Source organism: Tamandua tetradactyla, chromosome 3 (genome assembly GCF_023851605.1).
Source record: "Tamandua tetradactyla isolate mTamTet1 chromosome 3, mTamTet1.pri, whole genome shotgun sequence".
In the NCBI taxonomy this organism is placed as follows: domain Eukaryota; kingdom Metazoa; phylum Chordata; class Mammalia; order Pilosa; family Myrmecophagidae; genus Tamandua; species Tamandua tetradactyla.
Window position 1 is genome coordinate 140,310,627 of NC_135329.1, and position 27,689 is coordinate 140,338,315.

The 27,689-nt window shown below is 41.3% G+C and overlaps 1 protein-coding gene, 1 long non-coding RNA gene and 1 pseudogene across 3 annotated transcripts in view; 2 read left to right on the forward strand and 1 right to left on the reverse strand.

The window, feature by feature from the left end:
- Positions 1-27,689, forward strand: part of NOSTRIN (nitric oxide synthase trafficking) — a 79,925-nt gene that overhangs the window by 17,726 nt on the left and 34,510 nt on the right. Inside the window, exons 3-7 of one of the 2 annotated variants that reach the window (XM_077154071.1) lie at positions 2,707-2,790; positions 6,482-6,544; positions 6,740-6,821; positions 21,316-21,378; positions 23,948-23,965. In XM_077154071.1, coding sequence (XP_077010186.1) covers positions 2,707-2,790; positions 6,482-6,544; positions 6,740-6,821; positions 21,316-21,378; positions 23,948-23,965 — 310 coding nt within the window. Of the gene's footprint in view, positions 1-2,706; positions 2,791-6,481; positions 6,545-6,739; positions 6,822-21,315; positions 21,379-23,947; positions 24,047-27,689 lie in introns of both variants that reach the window. The other variant, XM_077154070.1, reaches the window with a different exon arrangement.
- On the reverse strand, positions 327-25,949 carry LOC143677725 (uncharacterized). Its single transcript, XR_013172835.1, has 3 exons — positions 25,780-25,949; positions 1,572-1,662; positions 327-469 (listed from the first exon to the last, which is right to left on the reverse strand). It is a non-coding gene; the product is annotated as an uncharacterized LOC143677725 (long non-coding RNA).
- On the forward strand, positions 6,838-17,966 carry LOC143677724 (retinoic acid receptor RXR-alpha pseudogene; annotated as a pseudogene).

Below are 27,689 nucleotides of genomic sequence, written 5' to 3' on the forward strand. Positions count from 1 at the left end.
AAGAGGATTTTTAACCTATCAGCCAACCTGCAAACCTTCAAATCTGCCCTGCTGCAGATTTCTAAAACACTTGTACGTAAAGAGACGCTTTCCAGTGCAAGAAATCCTGTGTGGTAATTGACTCTCTTCAGGTTGTGCACCGTCTGGAAAAGTCAGTCGGAAACACTGGTAAAGATGTCCAGGCTCAAAGAGGATGAGTTGAGTCGCCTCAAAGCCAGCAGGAGACTCTCTCGCCTTCTTGCCACCAAAACCCAGATTTTTTCCCTCCCCAGGTGAATCCAATTAAACTAACAATGTAAAGGAGAGCAATGCTTCCTTCTGGTAGTTGTCCTTTTTATTTCTGTTTAGTCTTTGAGACACTTTGTACCACCTGCAAGGATGTTCTGAAAGCAAAACGGAATCCCAAGGAGGAGGCTGTGCCTGGCAGCATTGCCTTTCCTGTTAGGAGCCATTCTGGGTTGTTCTGGAGCTGATGGATGAGACAAGGCAGAAATGATAGGGCTTCCTGTGGGTTTCCCTCCACCCCACCTCCATCTCTTCATATTCAGCATGCCCTGAAGGTTTAGAGATACTTTTGAAAACATAATAAGAATTAATATTTATTGAATACATTTTTCATGTCCAGCACTGAGACGAGCACTATAAATTCAATGTCACATTTAATCCTCTTCATACTGCTTCCAAGCAAAAACAGAATGCTGAAAAGAAAGTCCTAGAAAACCCTCATCAGCAATGGACTGGATAATAATAATAATAATAATTATGTGTCTAATTATTCCAAGTGCCAGAGGGTAGTGTGCTCTGACACCAGAACTGAGCCCAGCGCCAACATATGCAAATGCATCTAAATAGCTCAGCAGTTTAAAATCTGCAAAAGTGGTGAGGTGAGAACAGATTTGCCATAGAGACCAGTAAGAATTCTAAATCAAGACCTGGTGGGTAGTTCGTTCGTTCATTCATTCATTCAATAATTCATTCAAGAACTACATACCAAGCACTTACCATATATAAGCACGTGTTGTAGGCATGGATATATAGCAATGAACAAAACAAATTCTCAGTTGCCATAGAGCTTATTCTAGCGAAGTTCATTGAAGTACACCAAAAATTAATTATAACGTGATAAATATAGTGATAAGTGTTATGACATAAATAAAATCATTCAAGGGGATGGGTAGTGATGGAGGTGCTCTTTTAGATAGAGTAACCTCTTCTGAGGAGGTGATGTTTGAACAAGATCTGCTGGAGATGACATGAAGGAGAAAATCACATGGTACTCAGCAGAGGTCATAGCGTGCAAAGGCCCTGAGGCAGGATGGTGTTTGGGCACTATGCTGGAGTAGGGTGAGCAAGTTCTTTTGACTAATAGGAGGGGAATTCAAAGAAATAGCCAGGGGTCTAACCCTGCAGACTCTTGAAGGTCACTAACAGCCATTCCAGTCATTAAGAAAGCAACTTCTTGCATGGCTCGGCTTCTTAGCACGTTTTAATCCTCACAAAGTCCCTTGAGGTAGATCTGATTACTCCCTTTCACCTTGCCTAAAGCCATCCCTCTGAATGGAAGAGATCACCTGGGATTTTAAAGCATCTGGGTTCATTAAGGGCGAGGTCTCAGCTTGCTGTCAGCCAGCTCTCTCCCTTCCCATCAACCGGAACATATTCCTAGAACGGAGAAATCCATCTTTAAGTACAATGAGAAACTTATTTACCAGCTTCTGTATTTAAAAATACTTGCCTTAACCTTTCCTTATACTTGGGCAAGGTCCTGCTAACAAATGGGTGGTTCCTGCACCTAACTCTTAATATGCATCCAACAATGGTCTTTCATTTCTGAAGTGGCAAAAATAACTCTGAGGCCTGCTTTACTAACTGGAAAAATAAATAAAAATTTAGTGATATTGTAACCCATAGTGTCTAGATTCCGTTTTATGCAAAAGAGCTGCTTTCCTTGCTGAGTCTATAACATCGAGCTAATTTGAGAAAATGTGCACGTATTAAATTAGTAGGGACTTCTGAGCTTGTTTCTCAAAATAAATGAAATAACATATAATTCTAAAATATAATTAAAAGACTGGAAAATAAGCATCAAGTACTCTCTGATCCGTATTAAGAAAGAAAATATAAATTGTTTCCCACATATTTAGTGTCTTCATTCAAAAGTGAGAAGATAAACAGGAATATGCCCTCATTTTAGCAACAGTTAGGCCTATAAACAAGACAGTTCCTTCATGGCAGATTCCATTTAAGATGAGAATGATTCAGTCTGTCCAAAAGCAGCAAGGAATTTGCTTTTGGAGAGCATGCCCCAGTCTTCCCGCTGCATCTGGTAGTGGAAACTTCTTGTCTCAATCCGTCATTGGTCACCTCTGCAGCTTCCTGTTAGAAAGCTAATACTTAGTTTATTCAATCATAAGCTATCACTTTATTGCCAGCTGTTAAAATCTACAGCTAATGTGATTAGTCCTAATGTCCCCGGGATACCTAAGAAAGTTTTCTGTTCCTTACTAATATGCAAGAAAGTTAAATGAAAAGTTATCTACCTTCATAAGATAAGAGAATCCTTAGGATAAACAAATCACCACTTCTTTAGGCATTAAATTTTCAGCCAGCGCCCTCCTCTGTGTGTGTGTGTGTGTGTGTGAGTGTGTAATTTTGCTTGATTTCTGGCTAGTACATCCTCTTTAACAACCAGCCCTTTACTCCCAGGGCGAACCTGGAGATGAGCTATGCTAAAGGACTTCAGAAACTGGCAATCAAGCTGAGCAAAACATTGCAGAGCACAAAGAAAAAGTAAGTATGGAGGAGGTAAGGCGAAATCATTCTTAAGAAGTGATGGATGTTCAATTTCAGCTCCCTTTTAATAAGTACATAATGTTAAGCATGTCTTCTAGTTCTTGGTAATTTACTATAATCTACCAAGCCTTGTGTCAGATACTTTATGAATTTAATTCTCACAGCAGGTAGGTCTTCTTGAGAAGTCTTATTTTTATCCCTTCAAGTCCCTCTAAGGACTTGAGACTTAGAGAGTTTAAGAGGCTTGCCAGAGTCACACAGATGATGAGTTGTAGATGAATCCCAGGTCCTTATGACTCCTAAACCCATGCTCGTCATGGGGCCTTGGTGATGGTATTTAACTTGGGAAGCCGTGTTATAAAGTCAGAAGGCCTTGGATTCAGGAAGTCTGAATCCTGCTTTATCTCTTACTCTGTGACCTTTGACAAGTACCCCAGCTTCTCTGCACCTTACTTTTTTCCAATATAAAATAGAAAATGATATATGTCCATGTGTGTAGTGTGTATGGGAGGGTGTGTATTAGATGAGATCATATATTTTCACACTTGGCGCAGAAAAAAATGTGATCCACATTCACCTTAATATACTGCAGAATTGAAAATGAAATAGATCCCTTCTTTCGGGGGAGGGAAGAAAGAAATGATTTGCTAGAAATGGTCCATTAGTGATAATGTGCTAAGAGGATTCTTGACTAATGCATGCCAATGTGACTACAACGTTGGCAGTGCCATTGCAAAGAGCCTTTTTGATGATGATTATGAGAGAGAGAAAAGAAAGGAAGCCTCTGGAAGTAAAATTCCTAGCCTTCCTTAGGCATCATCTGCAATAGCAAATGATGGTTTTGAATGACTCTGATTTTTAGCTTTATTTTTACTTTTAGGATTGTATTTTACTAGGCTACCATGAAGCAGTACAGCACAAACGCTGAGTATAGGTGGAGTTTATTTGGACTGGCTGGGTTCTAATTCTAGCTCTACCAGATGAGTGAGCTAGGACAATTTATTTTACCTCACAGTATTTTTTTAAATGGAAATAAAATCTTTCTCACGTTTTGTATGAGGATTAATTAGATAATACATGAAGAACATGTCCATGTTTAATTAACCAGGATTAGTACAACAATATTTAACATTGAGCATCAGTGAACTTCTTCTTTACAAAAATCTGTGTGTGGTAGTTAGATTCAGGTGTCAACTTGGCTAGGTGAAGGTGCCTAGTTCTATTGCTATGGACATGAGCCAATGACATGTGAACCTCATCTGTTGCTGATTTCATCTACAATCGGCTAGGAGGCGTGCCTGCTGCAATGAATGATGTTTGATTTAATTGGCTGGTGCTTAAATGAGAGAGCTCAACATAGCATAGTCCAAGCAGCTCGGCATACCCCATCTCAGCACTCGCAGCTCAGCCCAGGCCTTTGGAGATTCAGAAAGGAATCACCCCAGGGAAAGTTGCTGGAACCCAGAGGCCTGGAGAGAAGGCCGGCAGAGATCGCTCTGTGCCTTCCCACATAAGAAAGAACTTCAGTTGAAGGTTAGCTGCCTTTCCTCTGAAGAACTATACATCAACTAAATAAATCCCCTTTTATTGACAGCCAGTCATCTCTGGTGTGTTGCATTCCAGCAGCTAGCAAACTAGAACACTGTGTTAGGTACTTGTACAGACATCCCCAATTAATTCTATTTTAAAAGATCAGTTCATGAAGGTCAGCCAAATTAAATGATATTTCCAAGGTCACATGGGAAACAAGGGGAGCATCTGGATTCAAATGCAGCTTCTCTAAGGGGTAAATGTTGGATTCTGTTCTGAAAAGTGGGCCTGGATTTTGTGTTTAAAATCAATTTAATTGAGGCATAATATTTACATTAATTAAAAATTCCTGGTTTAAGCTTATGGTCTGGTAAATTTTAACATATGTATATCTTTGTGGAACCATAACCAAAATCAATATATAGACATTTCTATCACCCCCAAAAGTTCCTTGTGCCTCTGTATAATTCCTCATCTGTTTTCTGTCTATAAAGATTAGTTTTGTCATTTTTGTCATCTCTGGAATTGCCTACAACTTGCCCTGCTTTTGTGCCTGGCTTTGGATAATCAGAAAATTTGGATAAGCAAAGCATCCTTTGGTCTCATTCTCCCATTCTTAGACTGCAGGGGCAACCTAATTCATTTGGAAGCAAAATCCTGTACCATTCTGATTTTAGTGAGGCCCAGATTTGCTCTCCCCAACACACCCCCCATCCAAACTCCCATAGGCCTCTATCCCTGTGGTTTATTGACATGATTAGGTTCATTGTCCAGCCTTTTGAAGGCAGTTTGTCTAGGCCACTGTGAACTGTGCCCCTTCCGTGGAGTGCTAAGTGTAACCAAGTGTTTTGGTTTGTTAATGCTGCCAAAATGCAACATACCAGAAATGGAATGGTTTTTATAGAGGGAATTTATTAAATTGCAAGTTTACAATTCTGAGACCATAAAAATGTCCAAACTAAGCCATCCAGAGAAAGCTACTCAACTCTAGGAAGGCCAGTGATTGTCACATGGCTGGCATCAGCTGGTCCTTTTTCCAGTTCTGTTGCTTTTAGCTTCTGAGGCCAGTGGTTTCCTCTCTAAGCATCTATGGGCCTTCACTTAGCTCCTCTGGGACACAATTCTGGATTCTGGCTTGCTTGGCATCTCATGGGAAGGCACAAGGTGACATCTGCTGGGCTCTGCATCTCCACACATCTGGGTCTAGGCATCGGCTCTCTCTGTTGGCACTCCAAGCATCTTCAAATGGCTGTGTCTCTGTCAGCTCTCTAACAACTGTTCTCTAACCTTCTGAGCTTCCTCCAAAATGTTTCCTCTTTTGAAGGACTCCCATAAACTAATCAAGACCCAACTTGAATGGGCGGTCACACTTCCATCTAATCCGAAGATCACACCCATAATTGGATGTGTTGTGTCTCCATGGCAACAATCCAATCAAAAGGCCACACCCACAACTGGCTGTGTCCCATCTCCATGGACACAAGTCAATCAAAGTTTCCACCCTACACAGTAGGTCTAACCCCATCAGATTGGATTTGGAAAGAAAACCAGGCTTTACTGGGCTGCAGAAAAATTTCATACCAGCACACCAAGGTCTTCACTTGTGAAAGAAATCATACAGCACTTCCTAATCTTTCTTCTGTGCTGCTAGGGGGAAGGTGGTGCCATCCTTGTTTTAAATCGGGTTACAACTCACAAGACCATAAAATATCTTAGTGATAGCTCTAAAAACTGCCAGGGAGCAGGCACTGACACCAACCACAGGAGCTGCAAGTGGGACATCACCAGGACTCTGGAGCCCTCTGTCACTTAACTCCTCTGAGCCTCCATTTTATACATCAGTAAAATGAGGAGCCTGGAGAAGAGTGGCTTTAAGGCCCTCCTAACGCTGGTGTCTTTTCAACTGCCTCTTCTAAATACCTTCTCACTCTTAGCTAGTTTATCTGCCCCACCCCCATGATGAAAAATGATTAAAGCAGTATATGTCGTGACTCAATGCATAAAAACGTATTAGCAGAATTAAATCCCATGACGAAGTGGAAATTAGATTACAGAAATGAATGAGTGGCTAAACACAGCAAATCAGACCTGAGGCTTTATTTGTCAGAGTTCACCGGGACAATGAACCCACCCTTGTACCTCCTGTTTCTGCCTCCAGCTGTATCAGCAGTGCCTGGGTCTGGGCCGCAGAGGGCATGAAATCCACGGCGGAGCTGCATCAGTGAGTAGTCCCTCCCTGTCCCTGCTCCACCCCCAGAGGAAATCATAAATATTTAACGTGCTCTGAACATTTCACTTCAAACTCGCCCCAAATAGATATACCCTAACACATCATTTTATTCCCCCAGAAAATAATTTGGAAAGTAGATGTAAATACTAATACTATGCTTGTGTGTCTTTTATGTGCTATTCCCAGAAAACTTGGCAAATCAATTCAGTTGGAAGCAATAAAGCCCACTCATCAAGTCCTGAGTGCACAAGAGAAGAAGAGAAAATCAGTGAGTTAAACCCTTTTTTTCCCCCTGCTGAAGCAAGATTGCTATCTTTGGTCCAAGGAGGAAAAGGTGATCTAAAAGCGATAGGAGTAGATCAAAAAATAATAAAAAACATAAACCCAACATTTATGTACAAGGATGTTTGCTATAGCATTGTTTAAAATAGTGAAGAACTGGAAACATTCAAAAATAAATTATGATAAATCCAGGCAATGGAATATCACCCAAACGTTAAAAATCTTATTATAGAAGAATTTAATGGCATATGCTAAATTAAAAAGCAAAATTAAAAAAACTAATAAATAATATGATCTCAATTTTGTAAAATAAACGTGTGTCTACATGCACAGAAAAGAACCGGAAGACTACTCCCTAAAATGTTAATAAGAAGTAACTCTAGATAGTGGAATTGGAGGTTATGTTTATTTTAGTTTTTGTATTTTCAGTTTTCTTTTCAATGAATAGATATTCCTTTTTAAAATACAATTAAATAAACACAACTTTTTAAAAGAAATGCCTTTCTATTCTTATCATCTTGGGGCTTATGTAAAGGCAATAATGGGTGCAATCCTCAAATATTCTTAAAAATGGGGGGAAAAAAAACCTAAGCAATTCTTTTAAAGACCCTGGTCCTTTTGTATTATCTTTTATTTCTATGCCTTTCTATTTGCCTTTCCTTCCAGAACAGCTTCTATTGTGTTCACTTTTCTTTTTATTTGAGTGTCCATACAGTTGCCAAGTATTTTAAATATGTTTCCAGCCAACACAAATGGACATTTAATATATGCTGCTTGACTCTGAAGATTAGGAGCAGATGGGGGTCTTGGTCACTATTTCTTTCAGGGGTAGATGTGGAGAAGAGCTGCATAAATAGTACTTAGGTGGTCTTTGTGAAGGGAAGGGGTGTGGCCCCTTTAGTCAGACTATCCAGGTTCAAAGTGACTCAAATTTCAAGTGACCACAGCCAGATAAAGTGGGTCCTAAAAAAATAAGTCATTATGATGAGGGGATTTGTGACAAATCTGATGGAAGAGAAATTATTTATATATATTTTTCAAAACTAAACTGAGTCACGAAATAGAATTTATGCTTATGGGTACATATGGTTTAACCAAAATTGTTATTCTACTGAGGGTTAGGATGTTCGGGGAAATGAACAGCAATAGTAAGAGAGCAATAGAACCTTCTGCTTTTGCAAACCAACTTAAAAATAAAGAACAAAAATGGAAGATTGTGGGAAGATGGCAGAGTAGGGGCTCTAGGACTCAGTCCTTCCATCAAAACAACCATTAAACAGACTGGGGCTGTCTGAAACAACTATTTTGAAATCCTGGAGGCCAGAACAGCACTACCCTGCACCCAGGGAAGAGCAGGAGGAAAGGGCTAATAAATACCGGTAAAGAGCAATAAATTGCTCTCTCCACACAGCGACTACTGACGCCCATTCCCCTGTCTCACAGCAAACCACCATGGAGTCAAGCCCCTGACTAGCTGCTGGTAATAGAATGGGATATAAAAATCCTCTTCCCCAAGAACAAGGGTAGATGGGGCTGATCACTGATCCTGGCTTTTAATTCATGAATTGTGATAGATGGGGCCTGGCTCTGAGGGTAGCCATCGATTCAGCCCACCTCAACCAGGGGTAGTGGCAGTGGAGATATAAAGACACTGCTCTTACTCAAGACAGTGAGGGACAATTAGTTGAAAGGCTGCATTTTCTGGGCAGGCCAGAAAAGCTCAGCTTTGGAAAGGCATTGGAGAAACTCTTGGCCCCCATCCTGATCCTTCCCCAGGTACTTTGGAGACTATCTTTGTCCCCTTCATGGGTCCCTGGCCCTATCGTGGCTGGGAAAGTCTTCTCTGTTGTGCCTTCCAGGCAAAAACAGCTTGAGATGACAAAAGCGTAAAAAACTACCAGGCAAAGGGATGCCCAACTCCTGGGAAGCAGAGGGGACAACCAAACTCCTGTAAACAGGGGAACTCCAAACAAGCAATATGCAAAATCCCAGGACAAGACAGAGGTTGAGAAAGATGGGGAAAACCCTGCACACTGCACTCACCTTTGGCAGACCTTCCTGATAGGAGGGCTGGAGCGCAAAAAAATCTTTGTCTTATCACCAGCTGGTTACAAAACAAAGAAACAGACATCTAAGGGAATAAATCCAGAGTTAACATTGAAATATTAAAATGTACATGTGAAACAAGAGTACATACAAGCAAAGACATGGAAATGATGGCCCATCCAAAGGAAGACATGAAAAATCCAAAAACGCAACGAGGAAGGTGAGAGTGTGGACATACCAAGCAAAGCCTTTGAGAAAATGATCTTTAAAATGCTCAAAGAGATGAAGGAAAACACAGAGAAAGAACTAAAGGATACCAGGAAAACAATGAATATGTGACATGAGAGTCTACCTAAAAAGATGAAATTATTAAAAAGGAACCAAACAGAACTACTGGAGTTGAAGACCACAATAATTGAAATAAAACAATGGCCATGAGAGTTTTAAGAACAGATTGGAGCTGGCAAAAGAAAGAATCAGTAAAATTTGAAGACAAGACACTTGAAATGAGCCAGGCTGAGGAACAGAAAGAAAAAAAAGAAATATTACCATTAAAGTGAAAATAGCCTAAGGCATCTACGGAACTCCATCAAGTGCACCAATATATGCATTATGGGAGTCCCAGAAGAAGAAAGTAAGAAAGGAGCAGAAGAAATATTCAAAGAAGTAATGACAGAGAACTTCCCAAACTTAGCAATAGACATGAAAAATGCATGTCCAAGAAGCCCAGAGAACACTAGGCAAGATAAACATGAACAAAAATATGCACTATCATATGTTGATCACAGTATCAAATGCAAAGCACAAGGAGAAAGTTCTGAAGCTGCAAAAGAAAATCAGCATATTATGTACAAGGGAGTCCCAATTAGATTGAGTGTTGATTTCTTATCAGAAACTATGGAGGCAAGAAGGCAGTGGATGAAATACTGAAAGAAGTGCTGAAAGACAACAACTTTCAGCCAATAATGTTATATCCAGTGAGACTCTATTTCAAAAATGAGGGAGAAATGTAGACATTTTCAGCTTCATCACCACTACACTGGCCCTATAAGCAATGCCAAAGGAAGTTCTTTAGACTAAAAGGAAAGGACACTAGACGGTGGTTCAAAGTGGCATAAATAAAGACTGGCAGTAAAAGTAAACATTTGGGTAATTATAAATGCCAGTATTGTTGTATTGTATTGTTCGGTACATAACTCCACTTCTTACTTCCTACATCTGTTACAATGCAAATGCATAAAAAATAATGATACATCTTTGTTTTGGGACATACAATGTGAGAAGATATAAGTGGTAATAAGTACAAAAAAAATGGAGGGGTCAGAGGGATGTAGGAAAAGTATATGTGTGTGCTACTGAAGTTAAGTTGTTATCAAACCAAATATTAGTGTTATAGATTTTGGATGTTAAATTTTAAGCCCATGGTAACCACAAAGAAAACAGATGGAAAATATATCTATATAGAAATGAGAAGAAACTCAATAAGTTACAACACAAAGAAGCTAATAAACATAAAAATAGATTAACAGAAGTGAGGAACAAAAAAGGTTAAAATCTTATAAAGGCTAAATAGCAAAACTGCAGAAGAAAGTCCAGTATTATCAGTAGTGACTTTAAATGTAAATAGATTAAACTCTCCAGTCAGAAGGCAAAGAGTGTCAGAGTGGATAAGAAAAGCATGACCCAACAATATGCTGTCTGCAAGAGACTCACCTTTAAGTCAAAGATACAAGCAGGATGAGGGTGAAAGGATGGAAAAATATATACCCTGCAAGTTCTAATGAAAAGAGAGCTGGGTGGCTGCACTAATATCAGATAAAATAAACTCTAAGTTAAAAAGTTATGATGGAAAAAGATGGTCATTATATAGTGATAAAGGAAAATATAAATATGTAACAATTGTAAATATGCATATATATATAAATATATATATATACACACACACACACAAGCACACACATACATCTCACAGCAGAGGCCCAAAATATACAAAGCAAATACTGATAGACCTGAAGGGAGAAATTGATGGTTCTACATTGATAGTAAGAGATTTCAACAAAATGCTCCCAATAATGGATAGAACATCTAGTCATAAGATCAGTAAGGAAGGACTAGACTTGAATGACAGGCTAAACCAACGAGACTTGACAGACATATATAGGACACTTCACCCAACAAAAGCAAAATACACATTCTTCTGAGTGCACATGGATCATTCTCCATGTTAGGACTTATTTTGGGTCAAAAGACAAGTCTTTTTAATATATACATATGTATTTATATATTTTTGTATATATATTTAAAATTAATAAATTTTAAAAAATGAAATCACATGATGCATATTCTCCAACCACAACAGAATGAAGCTAGGAATCAATTCAATTCTGGTATATTGCATTCCAGCAGTTAAACAAACTAATATGATAATAAAGGGCATATATGAAAACCCAAAGTTAACATCCTACTTAATGGTGAAAGACTGAAAGCTTATCCTCTGAAGTCATGAAGAAGACAAGGATGCCCACTGTCACCACTGTATTCAACATTGTATTAGAAGTTCTGCCAGAGCAATTAGACACAAGAAAGAAATAAAAGCCATCCAAGTTGAAAATGAAAATGTAAAACTTTCCCTATTTTTAGATTATATGATGCTATATACAGAATGTGATGGTTTCAAACTATATATACCCCAGAAAATATCATGTACTTAAAACTCATTCATTCCTGTGGGTATGGACCCACTGTAAGTAGGACCTTTTGGTGAGCAGAATCTTAAATTGAGATGTGACCTATCTCATTCAGGATCCTGCTATGTTCAGAATGGGTCTTAAAAGAAAGAGAGATGATATAGGAAAAAAGCCCCACAGAAACAAAGAGAAAAGCTAGAGAATCTGAGAGAGGACACATAGAAAATAGAGAAACAGAGTGGAAGCCACTGAAGCCAGGAGCTGGAAGCAACAGAATCAGGAGAGAAGGGAGGGACCAGTGGACACTGCCATGTGCCTGCCCATGTGACAGAGGAACTGAGGATCACCCATAGCCGGTCTCTGGGGAGTAAGCATCACCTGCTAACACTGGATTTGGACATTTTCATGGCCTGAGAACTGAAAGCTTATAAATTAATAGATTCCTATTGTAAAAGCCAACCTATTTCAGGTATATTGTATTTTATCAGTTTTAGCAAATTAAAACAGAAAATCCTGAAAAATCTACAACCAAGCTCCTAGAGCTAACAAATGAATTCAGCAAAGTGGTAAGGTACAAGATCAACACCCCAAAATCAATAGTGTTTCTATACACAAGCAATGAACAGGTGGAAGAAGAAACCAAGAAAGAATTCCATTCACAAAAGCAACTAAAAGAATCAAATATCTAGAAAAAATCTAATCAAAGATGTAAAGAACTTGTACCCACACAAAAAAACTACAAAACATTGCTATAAGAAATCAAAGAAGACCTAAATAAATAGAAGGACATTCTATGTTTATGAATTGGAAGACTAAATATCTTCAGAGGCCAATACTACCTGAAGCAACTTGTAAATTCGGTGCAATCACAATCAAAATTCCAACAACCTTCTCTGCCAAAATAAAAAAGCCAATCATCAAAAATATGTGGAAGGTTAAGGGTACCCACCCCACCCCCAACAGCTAATCTTGAATAAAATTAATAAAGCCAACTTGAATAAGAAGTTGGATGACTTACACTTCCCAATCTTAAAACTTTTTACAAAGCCATGGAAATCAAAATAGCATGGGAGCGGGTGGGGGTGCTCAGTGGCAGCTCAGGGCACACACACACAAGCAGTTTACCTTGTGGGGTGACTTTTGCCACCTCACCAGCTGCTAGTGGGCATGAGTTAGGCTCAGGCATGGACTCCAAACATTTCCTGCCGCTTGATTTCTCCCCCAAGGTGAACTCCTTCTCCCTCAGCTCCCAACTGGGTCCTATAACCACTCCTCTCTGCACCCCTGTCTGGGGCTGGGCATCGGCTCTTTGCTCGGTTCCTGAGTCAGCTGCACTCGCTAAGCCCATCCACCAACCACGTGGGTCAGTCCTTCTCGGTCCTCAGCAACCCCATGCACCCCAACTCCATGCCCTTGCCCACCACACCCACCCTGGGCTGTGACACCAGCAGCCCTCAGTTTGGCTTGCCCGTGAGCCCCGTCAGCAGCAGTGAGGACATCAAGTCCCTGCTGGGCCTCAATGGTGTCCTCGAGGTGCCCGCCCACCCCTCTGGAAACATGACGTCCTTCACCAAGCACATCTGTGCCATCCGGAGACCACTTCTCAGGCAAGCACTACTGCATGCACAGCTTCAAGGGCTGCAAGGGCTTCTTCAAGAGGTGATGCACAAGGACCTCACATACCCCTGTCATGACAACAAGGACTGCCTGATCGACAAACCACAGCTCAACTGGTGCCAGTACTGCCGCTACTAGAGTGCCTGACCATGGACACAAATTGGGAAGCTGTGCCGGAGGGGCTGCAGCCGGGCACGGACCGAAACAAGTACAAGGTAGAGTCCACGTGCAGCACTAACAAGAACATTCATGCCGTGGAGAAGGTCCTGGAGGCCCACCTGTCCATGGAGCCCAAGATAGAAACCCTAGTAGAAGCGAACATGGGACTGAGCCCCAGCTCTCCTAATAACCGTGTCACCAACATTTGTCAAGCGGCGAACAAGCAGCTCTTGACACTGGTGAGGTGGGCCAAGTGGATCCCACCCTTCTCTGAGATGCCTCTGGAAAACCAGGTCATTCTGCTGTGGACAGCCTGGAATGCGCTGCTCTTCACCTCCCTCTGTCACCCACCCACAGCTGTGACTGCATCCTCCCTGCCACCCGTCTCCATGCCCACCGAACAGCGCCCACAGCACAGGGGTGGGTGCCATCTTTGACAGTGCTGAGGGATCTTTTGTCCAAGATGCAGGACATGCAGATGGACAAGACGGAGCTGTGCTAACTGCACACCATTGTGCTCTTCAACCACCAAGGTGCTTTCCAGCCCGGCAGAGGTGGAGGTGCTGCAGGAGAAGGTCTATGCATCCCTGGAGGCCTACTGAAAACAAAAGTACCCCAAGCTGCCGGGGAGGTTCGCCAAGCTCCTGTTCCACCTGCCAGCTCTGCACTCCATCAGCCTCGAGAGCCTAGAACACTTCTTCTTCAAGCTGATCAGGGACAAGCTATCAACACTGTCCTCCTGGAGATGCTGGAGGTGTGGCACCAAATGACTTAAACCTCCAGCCAGTCCTTGCACACACTGGGCCCGCTACCCACTTCTCTCTGCCAGCCCATCCTCGACCCTCTTCTGTGTGGCTTTTTTGGACCTTCAGGCTCAGCCTGGCACTGCTCTGCATAAGAGATGGCATCATTCCTATCATTTTATCACTACTTACCTTCGGTCAAGGGCAGTGGCTTTCCCAGGCAACAGTGGGAGCAGTGAGGTCTGGGGTGAGACCCTACTAAGTCCTGAGTAGTCAGGCCTTCTGGGCTCCTGGAGCCCAAGGAAGTGGGAAGGCAGTATTATTTGGATTGCTCTTGCTGGTTTTCTAAATCTCCCTGCACTCTTCTTTGGGAGCCAGCTACTTCCATCTCCTCAGTGTTGGTGCTTGCTGGTCCTGCCTGGATCAGCAGGAGAACCACATTCAGAGCAGGCTGATGCTTCATTGCAAAAGACCCCAGCCCCTGGAAAGACCAGAGGGAGAGCTGGATGAGTGGCCCTTTTTCCGACGATAACTGGTGGTCTAGCCCCTGAACCACTCAGAACACAAGCTGACCTTGATATGCGGGGCTGCCAAGGTCACTCTAAGGCTACAAGGGCTGGGCATGCCCATCTGCCCTTCTTTGGTATTGTCCTGGTTTTAGCTTCTACCCTCACATAATCGCATTTAATGGGTGATAAGCAGACCATAACCACCCCCTGAATTTTCATTCAGTCTGCAAGGTAGGCTGCAGGCTAGCCCGTAGGTCCTCAAGGGCTAGCCCAGGCTCAGGTAGAGCCAGAAGTCACCACTTCAGTGGCCTGCCTGGAAGGGCATGGAATGCCATCAACACAGGTCAGCCACCTTTTCAGCATCCCAAGGGCTCGCAGGGAGGGGAAGGAGTAGGATTGTTGGTTGGGTTCCCTGAAAGGTCTTCAGGCAGAAAGAAAATTTGGGGAAAAGGAGAGAAGTGCCACAGAGGCTTGTAGGAGCGCAGGACCCATGCGGTGGGAGTGAGGCAGCTGCCACCCCTCCTCACCAGCCTTCAGAGGAAGGGCCCAATGGGCTGTGTCCTGGAGCAGCTGCTTGGCCACTCTGAGGCTCCAATATAGGACCCCTCTAGGGTCCCCTTCTCTGTCAGCATCCCAGCACCCTTCTGCCTGGGCTGGACAGCCCTCTTGTCACCGGCCATAAGTCCTGTGTTGTTGTTTTGTTCTTGATGGCTTTGTCCACCCCAAGCCTCACCTGGGAACTCCTAGGCCTCTGAGTTGAGGATCTCCCCACTCAACCTCCTCAGCAGATTTCCCGGCCAACCCGGAATCCCTTGTGACATCTTGGACCCAGCCCAGGTGGGACACTCTGCCTCCTGGGGGGCTCTCTCAGAATGAGTTGACCTCTTTTGCACTGTAACCTCTACATTTGTGTTTCAGACCCCATGACTCCAGCATTTATCAGCAGTGAGCACCTGAATAGGATGGCAATGGTTGGGGTCTGGGGCATCTTGCCTTCTCGGCCATTGAGGGGAAGTTCTGTAGTAGCTGGTTTTGCTTCTGTCAGTCCCTCCCCACCCCTCCCAGTTCCCTAGAATGGAGCTGATGCTGCTCTTCCTCTAGGTCTGGTCCCCATCTGGTAGAGGAAGTGGCCCTGGTAGGGGCTTCCTGGGATTATAGAGTTGTCTGGGCTCCGAGGGCTAGGCAGAGAGAAGGGCCTCCAGGTCACCATGGGAGCAGAAAGTGTCCATTCTTTGCCTTCTTTGAGCCTCCAGCTAGAGCAAAGCATGAGGTACCTGGGTGGAAGCTGCAATGGAGTCTGTGCTTAGACCAAAGTCCATAAAAGATTCCCAAAACATCTCCTTCCTCCCCTGTCCCTGCCTGGGAGCTCCCCTTTAAGGTGGTAGCTTTGGGACCCATTGAGAGCAGGCCCCTGGGATAGGCATCCCCTGCCGCAGGGGCTCCTCACATGGCCTCGGCCATTGCCCACGGCAGAGATGGGGCTCACAGGCCTCCCACCTGTCTCCATCCCCAGACTACACTAGAAAATCCTGGCAGCCTTTCTCAGCATAGTTGTGACTGACAAAGTGACACATGTACTCTTGGGGACTCCATTTGGGGTCCCCCTGCTTGTGGGAAAGTTAGTCCCCTACACTTAACAGTCCTGGGTGCCTTCTGCAGCCAAACCCACCACCTCTGTCCCAAGCCAGCCCCCAGCGGTCCTCTCTTTGCTTCTCCCTTGGCCGCATGTCCAGTGGAGGAAACCCAGGGACAGAGACCCCTCTACTGGGGATCGGCTTCTTCCTGAGAGCTTGGTGGCCACTGGTTTGTGCTGGCCTGTCATAAAACCCTGAGCCTCTGGGAACCGCCCCCATCCTGCCCGGCTCCCACCACCTTGGGTCCCCTCTGAGCCTTAACCACCAGCCCTCTGCACTGCACAGGCCAATTTCATTGTCGCCTTCTTCCATGGAGGCTTCCTCTCCTCTTCCCTTTGGTCTCATGGTTGCGAACACAATGCTGTCTGTCTAGAAGGGTAAAGGATGAAAATGGCACATTGCTCAGTAAGAGTAGGACTTTTACTGAATCAGACCTTTAGGATTCTTTACAAATCTGGTTCAATTAAGGTGACCTTTTTGCAATTATTGCTATCATTGTCATTATTATTATTTTTGTAAGAAAATCTTTCAGTTTTGAAAGGTAGCGCTAACATCAGCCCCTTAGCCACCTCTGGGCACCCACCCCTGGGCCCGGCCCTGTGACCTGGGCCCTGACCCCCACCTCCACCCCCAACCACCACCTCGGGCCCGGGCCTGTGTGCGCCTCCGGCGACTCCAGCTGCAGTCACCTCCCTCCTCTGACGCTCAGATGGTGGCCCCCACGCTGAGGAGTGAAGAGGATCACATCTGGGTGTTTGGAAGAAGGGGTCCGCAGGTCCAGGCTCCCGCTGCCCCCAAGTCAGATATTTTCCCTGGAAGCTGGTGTACTGGTGACCGTCCCACAGCAGAAGCCCCCAAACCAGCCAGCACGGCAGCACACGTGGCCTCCAGGGAGGGTTGAGGAGACTGCCACACACTCTGTTTTCCAAGTCATGGCATTCCAGAAGGATTCTGGGCCGGATGGGGAACACGCCTGGGTCCTCTGCCATGCAGGCCTCAGGAGGGCCGAGTGGCCATGCAGATAGGGGGTAACCAGCTGATGCTGTCCCCATCACGAAGGTGGGGCGCGTGACCCAGTCCCTGTCTAAGCAGGTGTGTGGTGTGAACCGGTGTGTGCAGTGCGGAGCGTGTGCGTAGAGCCGCACAACTTCAACACACAGCCTCCGCGTAGCAGCCAACAACGTCTCGTGTTTAATTTTAATCAACACTTTTTTTCCTGTTTTCCAATACATTTGCTTGGTGTAAGCAAGTACCTAAGGAGCCCTCCTTTTATGAAATCCAGTTTCAAATGAATATCTCAAGGCAAGGGAATGCATATATTTTAGGATGCATTGGAGCAAACAGCTTTAGCAGTTCCCAGTCCTTAGCTGTGCCTTAGCCAGGACTCATCACTAACACTTTAGAGAGGATGACAAATATACAAACAGAATAAAAATAAGAAAAAAATGTCTAAGGCATTAGGAAAGGTTTAAAAAAAAACTATTTTGAGTTCCATTCCTGGTGCCTGCCCACGAAAAAAAAAGCCCAGCTATTTTTTTACAAATGTAGTTTTACCCCTCATGTATACTTGCGTGATATGGCAGGGGATGGAGGAGGGACATGTTTTGTTTCTGCTTCTAGGATTAAGGCAAAAGCTTTCTCAGAAAAAGGGTAGAACACCAAGACAGAGTAAAGGCAGGGGCTCTTGTGATACAACATAAAGGCTCTGTATGAAACAGCTTCATATATATATATATATATATATATATACATATGTATATATATATTTTTTTCCTTTGGGGCATGACGGTGGGCCTGAAACTTTCAAGGGTTTTCTTCCCATTTGAAAGGGGAATTACTTGAAGTAATTTTTACAATCTTGCTCTCTTCTGTCCTTGTTGCCAGCAGGCCTTCTAGCTGTTCTGACTGTGAAATTACTTTCCTACATGATTGTTCTCTAAAAAAAAATGCAACTACAGATGCCAGGGTTTGATGAAAATGGTATAAGAAAGGAAACAACAAGGAAATGTGTGAGAAGAAACAAACAAAATTTAAGTGTCTTAAAATATATTGATAACATGATACTGGCTCAGGGACAGACATATAGACAAATGGAATCACATTGAGAGCTCAGAAATCAATCCTCACATTTATGGCCAACTGACTTTTGGCAAGGGGGCAAAGAGCACTCAACTGGGATAGGACAGTCTCTTCAACAAATGGTGCTGGGAAAACTGGATATCCATTTGCAAAAAAAGAAGGAGGACCCCCTAACTCACACCATATACAAAAATCAAATCAAATTGTACAAAAGACCTAAATATAAGAGCCAGAACTATCAAATTCCTAGAAGAAAACATAGGGAAGCATCTTCAGGACCTTGTGTTAGGCAATGCTTTCTTAGACTTTATACCCAAAGCACAGAAAAAGAAAAATAGATCAATAGGAACTCATCAAAATTAAAAACTTTTGTGACTTGAAGGACTTTATCATAAAAGTAAAATGACAACTTACACAATGGGAGAAAATATTTAGAAAAAAATTTAATATCCAGGATACATTAAAAAAACCCCTTCAATTTAAACCCAAAAAACCCAACTCAAAAAATGGTCAAAAGACTTAAATAGACATCTTTCCAAAGAAGATATACAAATGGCCATAAAAAGATGCTGAACATCATTAGCCATAAGGGAAACATAAGTCAAAACCACAGGGAGAAATCGTTTCACACACATTAGAATGGCTGCTATTCAAAAAAAAAAAAAACGGAAAAAAACAAGTGTTAGAGAGGGTGGGGAAATAGGAACACTCATTCATTGCTGGCGGCAATGTAAAATGGTGCAGCTGCTGTGAAAGACAGTTTAGCTGTTCCTCAGAGAGCTAAGGATAGAACTATCTATGACCTGGTGATCCCATTCCCAGAAATATACCCAAAAGAATTGAAAGCAGGGACTCAAATATTCATTTGCACACCAATATTCATAGCAGCATTATCCATAATTGCCAAAATTTGGAAGTAATTTGTTCTAGTTTGGGAGCTGCCAAAATGCAATATATCAGGACTGGAATGGTTTTTAAAAAGGGGAACTTATTAAATTGCAAGTTTATAGTTCTAAGGCCGTGAAAATGTCCAAACTAAAACAAATTTCCAATCTAAGGCATTCAGGAAAGGATACCTTGGATCAAGAAGGCCGATGATGTTCAGGGTTTCTCTCTCAGCTGGAAAGGCACATGGTGAAACCTGCTAGCTTTCTCTTCTTTCTGTCCATTCTGTTGGCTCTGTCGGTTCTGGTGGCTATTGTGGCTCTGTAGCTTTTTCCAAAATGGTTCCCTCTTAAAGGGCTCCAGTAAGCCACCGCATCTTGAATGGGTAGAGACACATCTACATGGAAACCATCTAATCAAAAATTACCACCCACAATTGGATGGGCCACACCTCCATGGAAATAATCAAAAAGCTCTGACTGAACAATATTGAATGAGGATTAAAGAACTTGGCTTTTCTGGGGTACAGAACAGATTCAAACTGGCCCATAATCCAAGTGTCCATCTACTGATGAATGAGTATATAAAATATGGTATACATATACAATGGAATATTATTCAGCCATAAAAAGGAATGAAGTTCTGATATATGTGACAACATGGATGAAACCTGAAGACATCATGTTAAGTGAAATAAGCCAAACACAAAAGGACAAATATTGTGTGGTCTTACTGATTTGAAACAATTAGAATAAGCAAATTCATAGAGTCAGAATCTAAAATATAGGTTACCAGGGGACGAGGTGGAGACAGAAAATAGGAAGTTAAGACTTAAAATCTTTAGGATACCTATTTGGTATGATGGAAATGTTTTGGTAATGGATGGTGGTGATGGTAGCACAGCACTGTGAATGCAGCTAACAGCACTGAAATATATATCTGTATATGATTGAAAGGGAAAATGTTAGACTGTGTATAGGGTAGCAGAATAAAATAAAATAAAAATCCATGGATCTACACTACACAAGCAAGGAACCCTAAGTTAAAACATGGACTTTAATTAATAGTACAATTATTATAATATGCTATCATCAATTGTAACAAAAACAAAACAAGCACTACTCTATACTTCATCAATTACAAAATCATTCTTACCACATAAAAATGTAATTATTAACATTAATTTATTATTTACCATTAATCATGCACAGTGCTATGATAATTTATCACAGAGATTTAGATAATTTATGTAACAAACCCCAAACCTCTGTTACTGTTTGCAATCTTCTTTCAAGCATTGCCCTCCCCCTGCACCCCACCATCCTGCCCCACTCTCACAAAGATTAAAGATTAGGTTTCTTTTTACAAAGGAACTTATTTCACATTGCAGCCACATACATGCAAGTCAAAAGTGATGCAGTGCTTAAAATTATTTTCATTGCATTTCACAATAAACCATATATTCCCAATTTGAACAACTGCAAAAAGTAAAAGGACAGAATGAATTAGATCTCAGAGTGGTTGGTTGAGTGATGGCTAATCTACTCTGGTCCAGGAAAAAAGTTTTTCCCTGACTTACATTTGATCTCCCTGGGGGGTTGCCCAGATTAATTTTCTTCATTATTGTTACAATCACTCTTGCTGTTTAAAAGCAGATAAAAAGTTAATGAAGATTAAGAGTTCAATCTCTTTGAAACTAAAGTAATATTGACTCCAGGGACCATTGAAACACTTGGCAAAATTAGCACTGCTAGAGCTGTCACTGATCTTCGTGGCATTTTTGTCACATGGGCTAACATTGGAGGGGATGTAATGGGAGCTTTCAATGTCCCACTCCACACTGATTGCACATATGATGGGTGTTTTACATTCTTATGGATTTAGAAATAAGTTTTTTACCAAATGAATATAAAGGTAAAACCTTGAACCCTCCATGACTCTGAGATTCTTAATACAAGGAAAAGACAATCTGGCTACTCTTCCCAGAAAATATGTTCCTGAGGGATTTGAAGTTCCAATGAATTGTGACACTTGGTGATTTTGCTACAATCACTAAACCAGCACTGCAACTCAACGAGAAAATGGCATTACCAACTTTTTTTTCTCTTTTCTCTTCAATAGCTTGATAATGAAGTTGAAAAGACAGCGAATCTTGTCATTAGCAACTGGAATCAGCAAATTAAGGCAAGTATCCACAGAAATAATTTGCATAAACTCTGTTGCACAAATGTGATAATGTATTTTAGGCATTAGCATAAGTACTTTTAGGTATTAACTTAAGAAAAAAATGTTTCCTCATCCCTGAGTTATTACACACACCCACACGTACACACATCAACCAACTAATAGAAGAACATGGCTCTAAATATGAATATTATTTATAGCTAATACTTACACAGCACTTATGTGCCAAGTGCTATATATTTATATATTTAATCACCTCACCAACCCAATGAGGCAATGGACCTTGTGTTGTTTTATTTTTGAATGGAGAAACAGACACAGAGAAGTTCTGTAAGTGGTTGAACCAGGATTTGACTACAAATGATTGGGCTCCACAGACACTGCTCTTAACTAATACACTGTATGAAGCCACTCTGTATATTTTGTGATCTTTGGCAAGTTTTGGTGTTTCATTTATAGAAGGTGGTTAGCTATCTCTACCTCACTAGCGAGAGAGGCTCAGTGGTCAGTGTGTAATGTTGTGTAAAGGGGAATGCATATTTTGATTCCATAAGTATGTATGGTATACTTCTTGTGCCCAGCATTGTACTAAGACGTGGTTCTTGTTTTCAAGTAACTTAAAATGTAGTTGACTGGATAACTAAACATATGTGCAGGAAATTTTGAATAAATTCTCAGGAAAGGAAATATGATCTAGTGTGAGAAGCTAAAGCATATCATTATAGGTTCGTAAGCAGGGAGAACAGCATATGGAAATCATATGCATAGATTATTCTAGAGCAGTCTAGTACAGGAAGAATTCATTTCAAGCAAGACTAGAAGCCAGTGGAGAGGGAATGTACTATGAGAACCCCCTTGGCCTGATCCCCTTTGAGAGGTCTAGTACTCCAAGAGCTGACATTCTCCTTTTTCATTTTCAAAGTGTTAGTGTCCTAACAGAACTTTCTCAAGTGAAAAATCACTAGTGCCAAATAACCAGAGAAACCCTCAGAAACAGAAGAGCCCATTTCAGCCTCCAGTATTGCCACTGAAGCTTTTTCTGAAACTGAGGACTCCAAAAGACCAAGGATATCAGCTAAGAAATGTTGAGATATATGCATTTCCATTCCAACAATATTAGGAAAAGGTGGCTCATGAGAATAACTTTTATAATAAATATATAAAAATCTCAGAAAAAGTGTCCAGTATTGATTTTAGTTTTGCTCTTGATTTTAGAAGTTTTCTTTAAAAGAATCAATTTTGGAGGCAGTGAGGCAGTGGCTCAGTGGCAGAGTTCTCACCTGCTATGCTGGAGACCTGGTGCCTGCCCATGCCAAAAAAAAAAAAAGAAAGGATCTGTTTTTAAAAATCCATTTTCTTTAAATATTCAACTTTCACAGGAAATTCAACAGAGTGGATCAAAAGCCAGAAACAATGCTCAGAATTTGCAATTGCTTCTAAGAACAAAAATATCTTTTATTATTTTCTGGTTTCTACCAAATAATTTTTCTAAATAAAAGATTTTATTTTTTTATGAAGGGTGACAGAGACAATAATCTTCTTCTCAGTTTCAATTCAAAGGATTCACCATGTCAATAATGAAGTAGTCTATTTTGGAGACACAAATGGAAAGCTTTAAAGGACTGAATACTCTTGCCTCCCCTCCTCATTTATCAGCTGGCAGATGACCAACTGAAGGTGGGGAACAGGGCTGTGAATTTCTTATTCCTTGAATTACCTTTCTTAGAGGCTTCTTATATTCACAGACATATAGAAGGCTTTCTCTAGGATTCCCAAGGTAAAAGCCTAAAGGAAGAGAGCGGAGCTTTCCCTCTTCATTATCTATTTCTACAGTCATTGTATTCCTTGAGGTAAAAAGCCAAACAGTCTTTCAATCAACCCAGTTCCTAACCAGGTTGAATATTTTTCAAGACAAGCTCTTTTTGCTTGTTATAGCTCCAGAGCAGCAGCATCTGCCAAACTCAGTTGCATTAGGGTAGAAAATGATTTATCCCCTGAGTCTTTACCCACTTCTAGGTTTGAGGCATCAACAGGGAAGGGGATTTGAGCACTTCTTCCTGCCTATTCCTTTCCCTCCCCTGATCTCGGAAAATGCTGGTTATTTCACAAGATGCTACACAAATGTCCAGCTCACTAACCGTGGCATGGGGGAGCAACATTTTTCCCTTGCAGTAAATTTTAAGAGTGACTCTTAAAACAATTTCAGTTTGGCTTAGCTTATAAAAGAATGACATAGGATATCTTTTATGTTTGTTGTGATATTTTTAATGGTATATTTACTCCCTTCCCTTATTCTAGCTAGACATTTGTCTTTAAAACCTTCAGAAATTTAGTAAAACATAAAATCTTCTTGAGTGAACCCGAAATAAAGAAAAAAGTATACAGTGGTTCTCAGGGTAGAGTATAAGCTGCTGTGATATTTTAGGCAGGTTTAAGGCAGAGGCAGGAATGAAAAACTAATATACACAATCATTCAGGCTAACACATAAACGTGCCTTGTTTCAAAACAGGAGAACTTTTTTCTCTCGTTAACATTTTTTTTTTCTTTTTTGTATGCTTTTGATTCTAGGCCAAGAAGAAATTAATGGTGAGTACCAAGAAGCATGAAGCACTTTTCCATCTTGTAGAAAGCTCCAAGCAATCTGTGACTAAGAAGGAAAGGCAGAAGGTAACCAGGCTGGATATACGTGGTTGGAGATGGATGGGCTTCCTGCCCTTAGCTATGAACACAAGAGAACTGGTGGACTGTTCCTTGTGCGGGGTCTCTGCACAGCTATAGTAGGGAAGAGCATACTAAGTGATTCCTAATCATTCTTGGGCCACACATTTTTAAGAGACATAATTGACAGGGCAAATTAGTCCATGCCCAGATTTTTTTATAGGGAACCTCATTAATAAAATATTTCTCAGTTCAAACACCCCAAATAAGTTAATAGAATATATATCTGTGTGTGAGTATATATAATATATTATAGATTGTATAATGTACATTATGCTGTGTATTCTATATAATACCAGTATGGTATGCACATCATTAAATACTAAAAGTAGAAATGTTTAAAGGAGGAGATGAGGATTAAATAAGCAATATTTTAAATGATTAGCTAATCATGATGTCATTATTCAATTATGAGATAATATTTCATAGCACAATATACATTGTATATGTATATACACATTACACATATGGTTAAGGTTCAGCCTGAACCTTAGTAAATAAAAATTCATATTTCTAAGGCCCTCTTGATCATTTTAAATTCTTTGTCAACTTTGAATTCTTTGTCAACTTCTTGTCAAATCTTAATAGATCGCCTCAGTTTTTACCTTTTAATTTGGCTGGACACACTCATAACTTGGAGTAGAAAGAAGCATGGGCTCTGACATTGTCTTGTGGCTTCCTTGTGCTTACATTATTAACATTAACTTCAATCTACAGATTTTTGGCAGAGATCTTTTTCAGACATTTGTGCATTTTGTATGCATTAACCCAATTAAAACTAGATAATAAAAATCAGTAAATCCACGTGACCCAGGCATATGTAATGGCCACGTGTCCAGGATGCTGAAGTAAAGAAATTTATGAGGAACCACGTCAGCTTCTCATGCTGTAGAATCTACTCTCTTCCCCCAACATACTTCAGAATCCACATCTGCCCGTATGTGAGCACCAAAGAATAAAGCTTAATAACTTTATTGTTTGGCAAAAACAAACACGAATAATACTGGGTATAGGTTATCTCACACACTCCTTCTGATGTGTGCCCCAGAATGGAAATCTCTGAAGTGGTCAGTATATTCTCCAACAGAAGGAGTCTCCTTAAGGAAATGCAAACAGAACCACGACAACCCCCAATATTCTTAACATGAAAAGAGCAAGTAACTCCATCATTTCATCTGGAAAAACTATTAGCAGAATAATTTTTAAGCTTTAAGTTTAAGTCGACTTAAATTCATTGTTAGTAGGATTTTACTATGTTCTTATTTCTTCACATGTCAGTCTTCGCAGTTTGAAATAATCATAACAAGTACTGATTAATGAGACAGCTTCCAAGGAAGCTAAACCAAGATATGATAAAATGCTAAGCACTAGGACCTGACTTGGGCAGCCTGAACCCTCATTAGAAGCTACTCGTCGTTGCCATAGTGCACAAAGCAAGAAAAAAACATGGACAACAAAGTGGAGAATTTCTTCTTCATTCCCTCACTAGCAGCTTCCCTGGGAGGCTGAAGTTCATGGTCCTCTCCTGCCATGATCCAAAATTGTTGGCCATCATTACATCATAGACCCATACCATCTGCATGATCTAATCTAGTAGCTTTTTTTCCCCTTAGTTCTAAAGCTAAACACTTAAGGTGACATTCATTCTCTCATTGTACATTGGCATGTCCAAGATTTCCAACCTGAGGTGGTCCCTCTGTGATGCTCAGCAGTCCCCATTCTCGATAGAAGCTGGGTTTTATATTTCTTTCCTCACCACACAATATGAGCAAACAGTCTTGTCTGCTATCTCACAGAGTATATAGAAATCATCTGACAGGAACTCTCTCAACTTCCAGTGACGTGCTTACTAAAGTAACAGTATCTACACTGTTTCCTCCTGCCCTTGGGTCATAATGGGAGAGGCCAATTTTTCATCCAGTGTTCTAGTCCCCCTCACAAGTGGGAATAGAGTCTCTGCATCTCAGAGACTCCTCTCTTTTTTTTCCTTTTCTTTTTTTTTCTGCATAGGCAGGCACCGAGAATTGAGAATGGCAGGTGAGAACTCTGCCTGCTGAGTCACGTTGCATCGCCCTTAGAGACTCTTCTCTTTACTGCCACCCTTTCTCCTATATCTTCGACATCTCCCTCTCTGGTAGTGCTTTCTTGTCTGCCTTTCCAACTCCCTCCTATTGTGGGAAAACAGGGAGACATTTTTCCTTGGCCCTATACCTGCTCCTATTCCTTTCTAGCTATTTTCATCGCTCCTCTCCTTTGCAATAAGATTTTTTTAAAGCAGTGTCTATCTGTCTACATTTTGACTCCTGTTCACTCATCAAACCTCTCCAATCAAGCTTTTAACCATCATTCCAGTGAGAGTGTTCTCACCACTGAACACTAAGTCCTCCTTGTTGCTAAAGCTACAGGGTACACTTCAATTCTTACCTCATTGAACTTCTTGGAAGTATTAAGCATGACTGATCTTTCCCTTCTCAAAACACTACCTTCTCTTGAGTTCAGCAACATCTTACTCTTTTGGTTTTCCTCCTACCTTTCTAGATATTTTTTTCCTAGACTCCTTTATGGTCTTCCCTTTTGCTGCATGACCTTTATATGTTGCTGCTCCTGAGAATTCCTCTCCTGTGTCTGTTTTATTCACCATTGTGTCTCCTGGGTCTAATACTGTACTCTCAATATCAGGTAACCAATAAATAATAGGTACTCAATAAATATACTCTCAAAACTTCAATTATCATATCTATGCTAACAACACCTAAGTCTGTATCTCTGGCTGTTTTAATTTGTTAATACTGCCAGAAATGGGTTGGCTTTTATAAAGGGGATTTATTAAGTTACTAGTTCACAGTTCTAAAACCATAAAATGTCCAAACTAAGGCATCCACAGAAAGATGTCTTGACTCAAGAAAGGGCGATGACACTTGGGATTTCTCTGTCAGCTGGGAAGTCACAGGGCAATGTCTGCCAGCTTTCTCTCCTGCCTTCTCATTTCACACTGCTTCCGTGGGGGCATTTTCTTTCTGCACCACCAGATGTCTCTGTCTGTGTCAGCTCTGAAGTGTTTTCCAAAATGGTTCCTTCTTAAGAAACTCTAGTAAGTGACCCACCTTAAATGAGATATGTCTCCATGGAAACCACCTAATCAAAAGGTCCCACTGACAATTGGGTGGGTCACATCTCCATGGAAACAACTTTAAAAAAAGCCCGCCCAACAATATTGAATCGGGATTAAAGAACATGGCTTTGCTGGGATGTACAACAGTTTCAAACTGGCACATTGGCCAACAATTTTCTAACCTGCCTTCTGGAGCCTCAAAGTTAATATCCAAAATCAGACCTATCACTTTCCTCCACTGAAGATATTCTTTATTCCTGTGTTTGTTTTCTGTGTCTTTAAATATCACTGTCCACCGTGGTCTCCCAATTCTAACTCCCAAACCAAATACTTGTTGAAATTCTCTGCCATAACTATGTCTACTGCCACTGTCTTGTCCAGGCCACCACCATCTTTTGCCTGAATTATTGCAACTGAGGAATTGGTTTCTTTGCTTTCAGTGTTGCCTCTCCCATCAGGTCTCCAAATATAAGTCCAGCA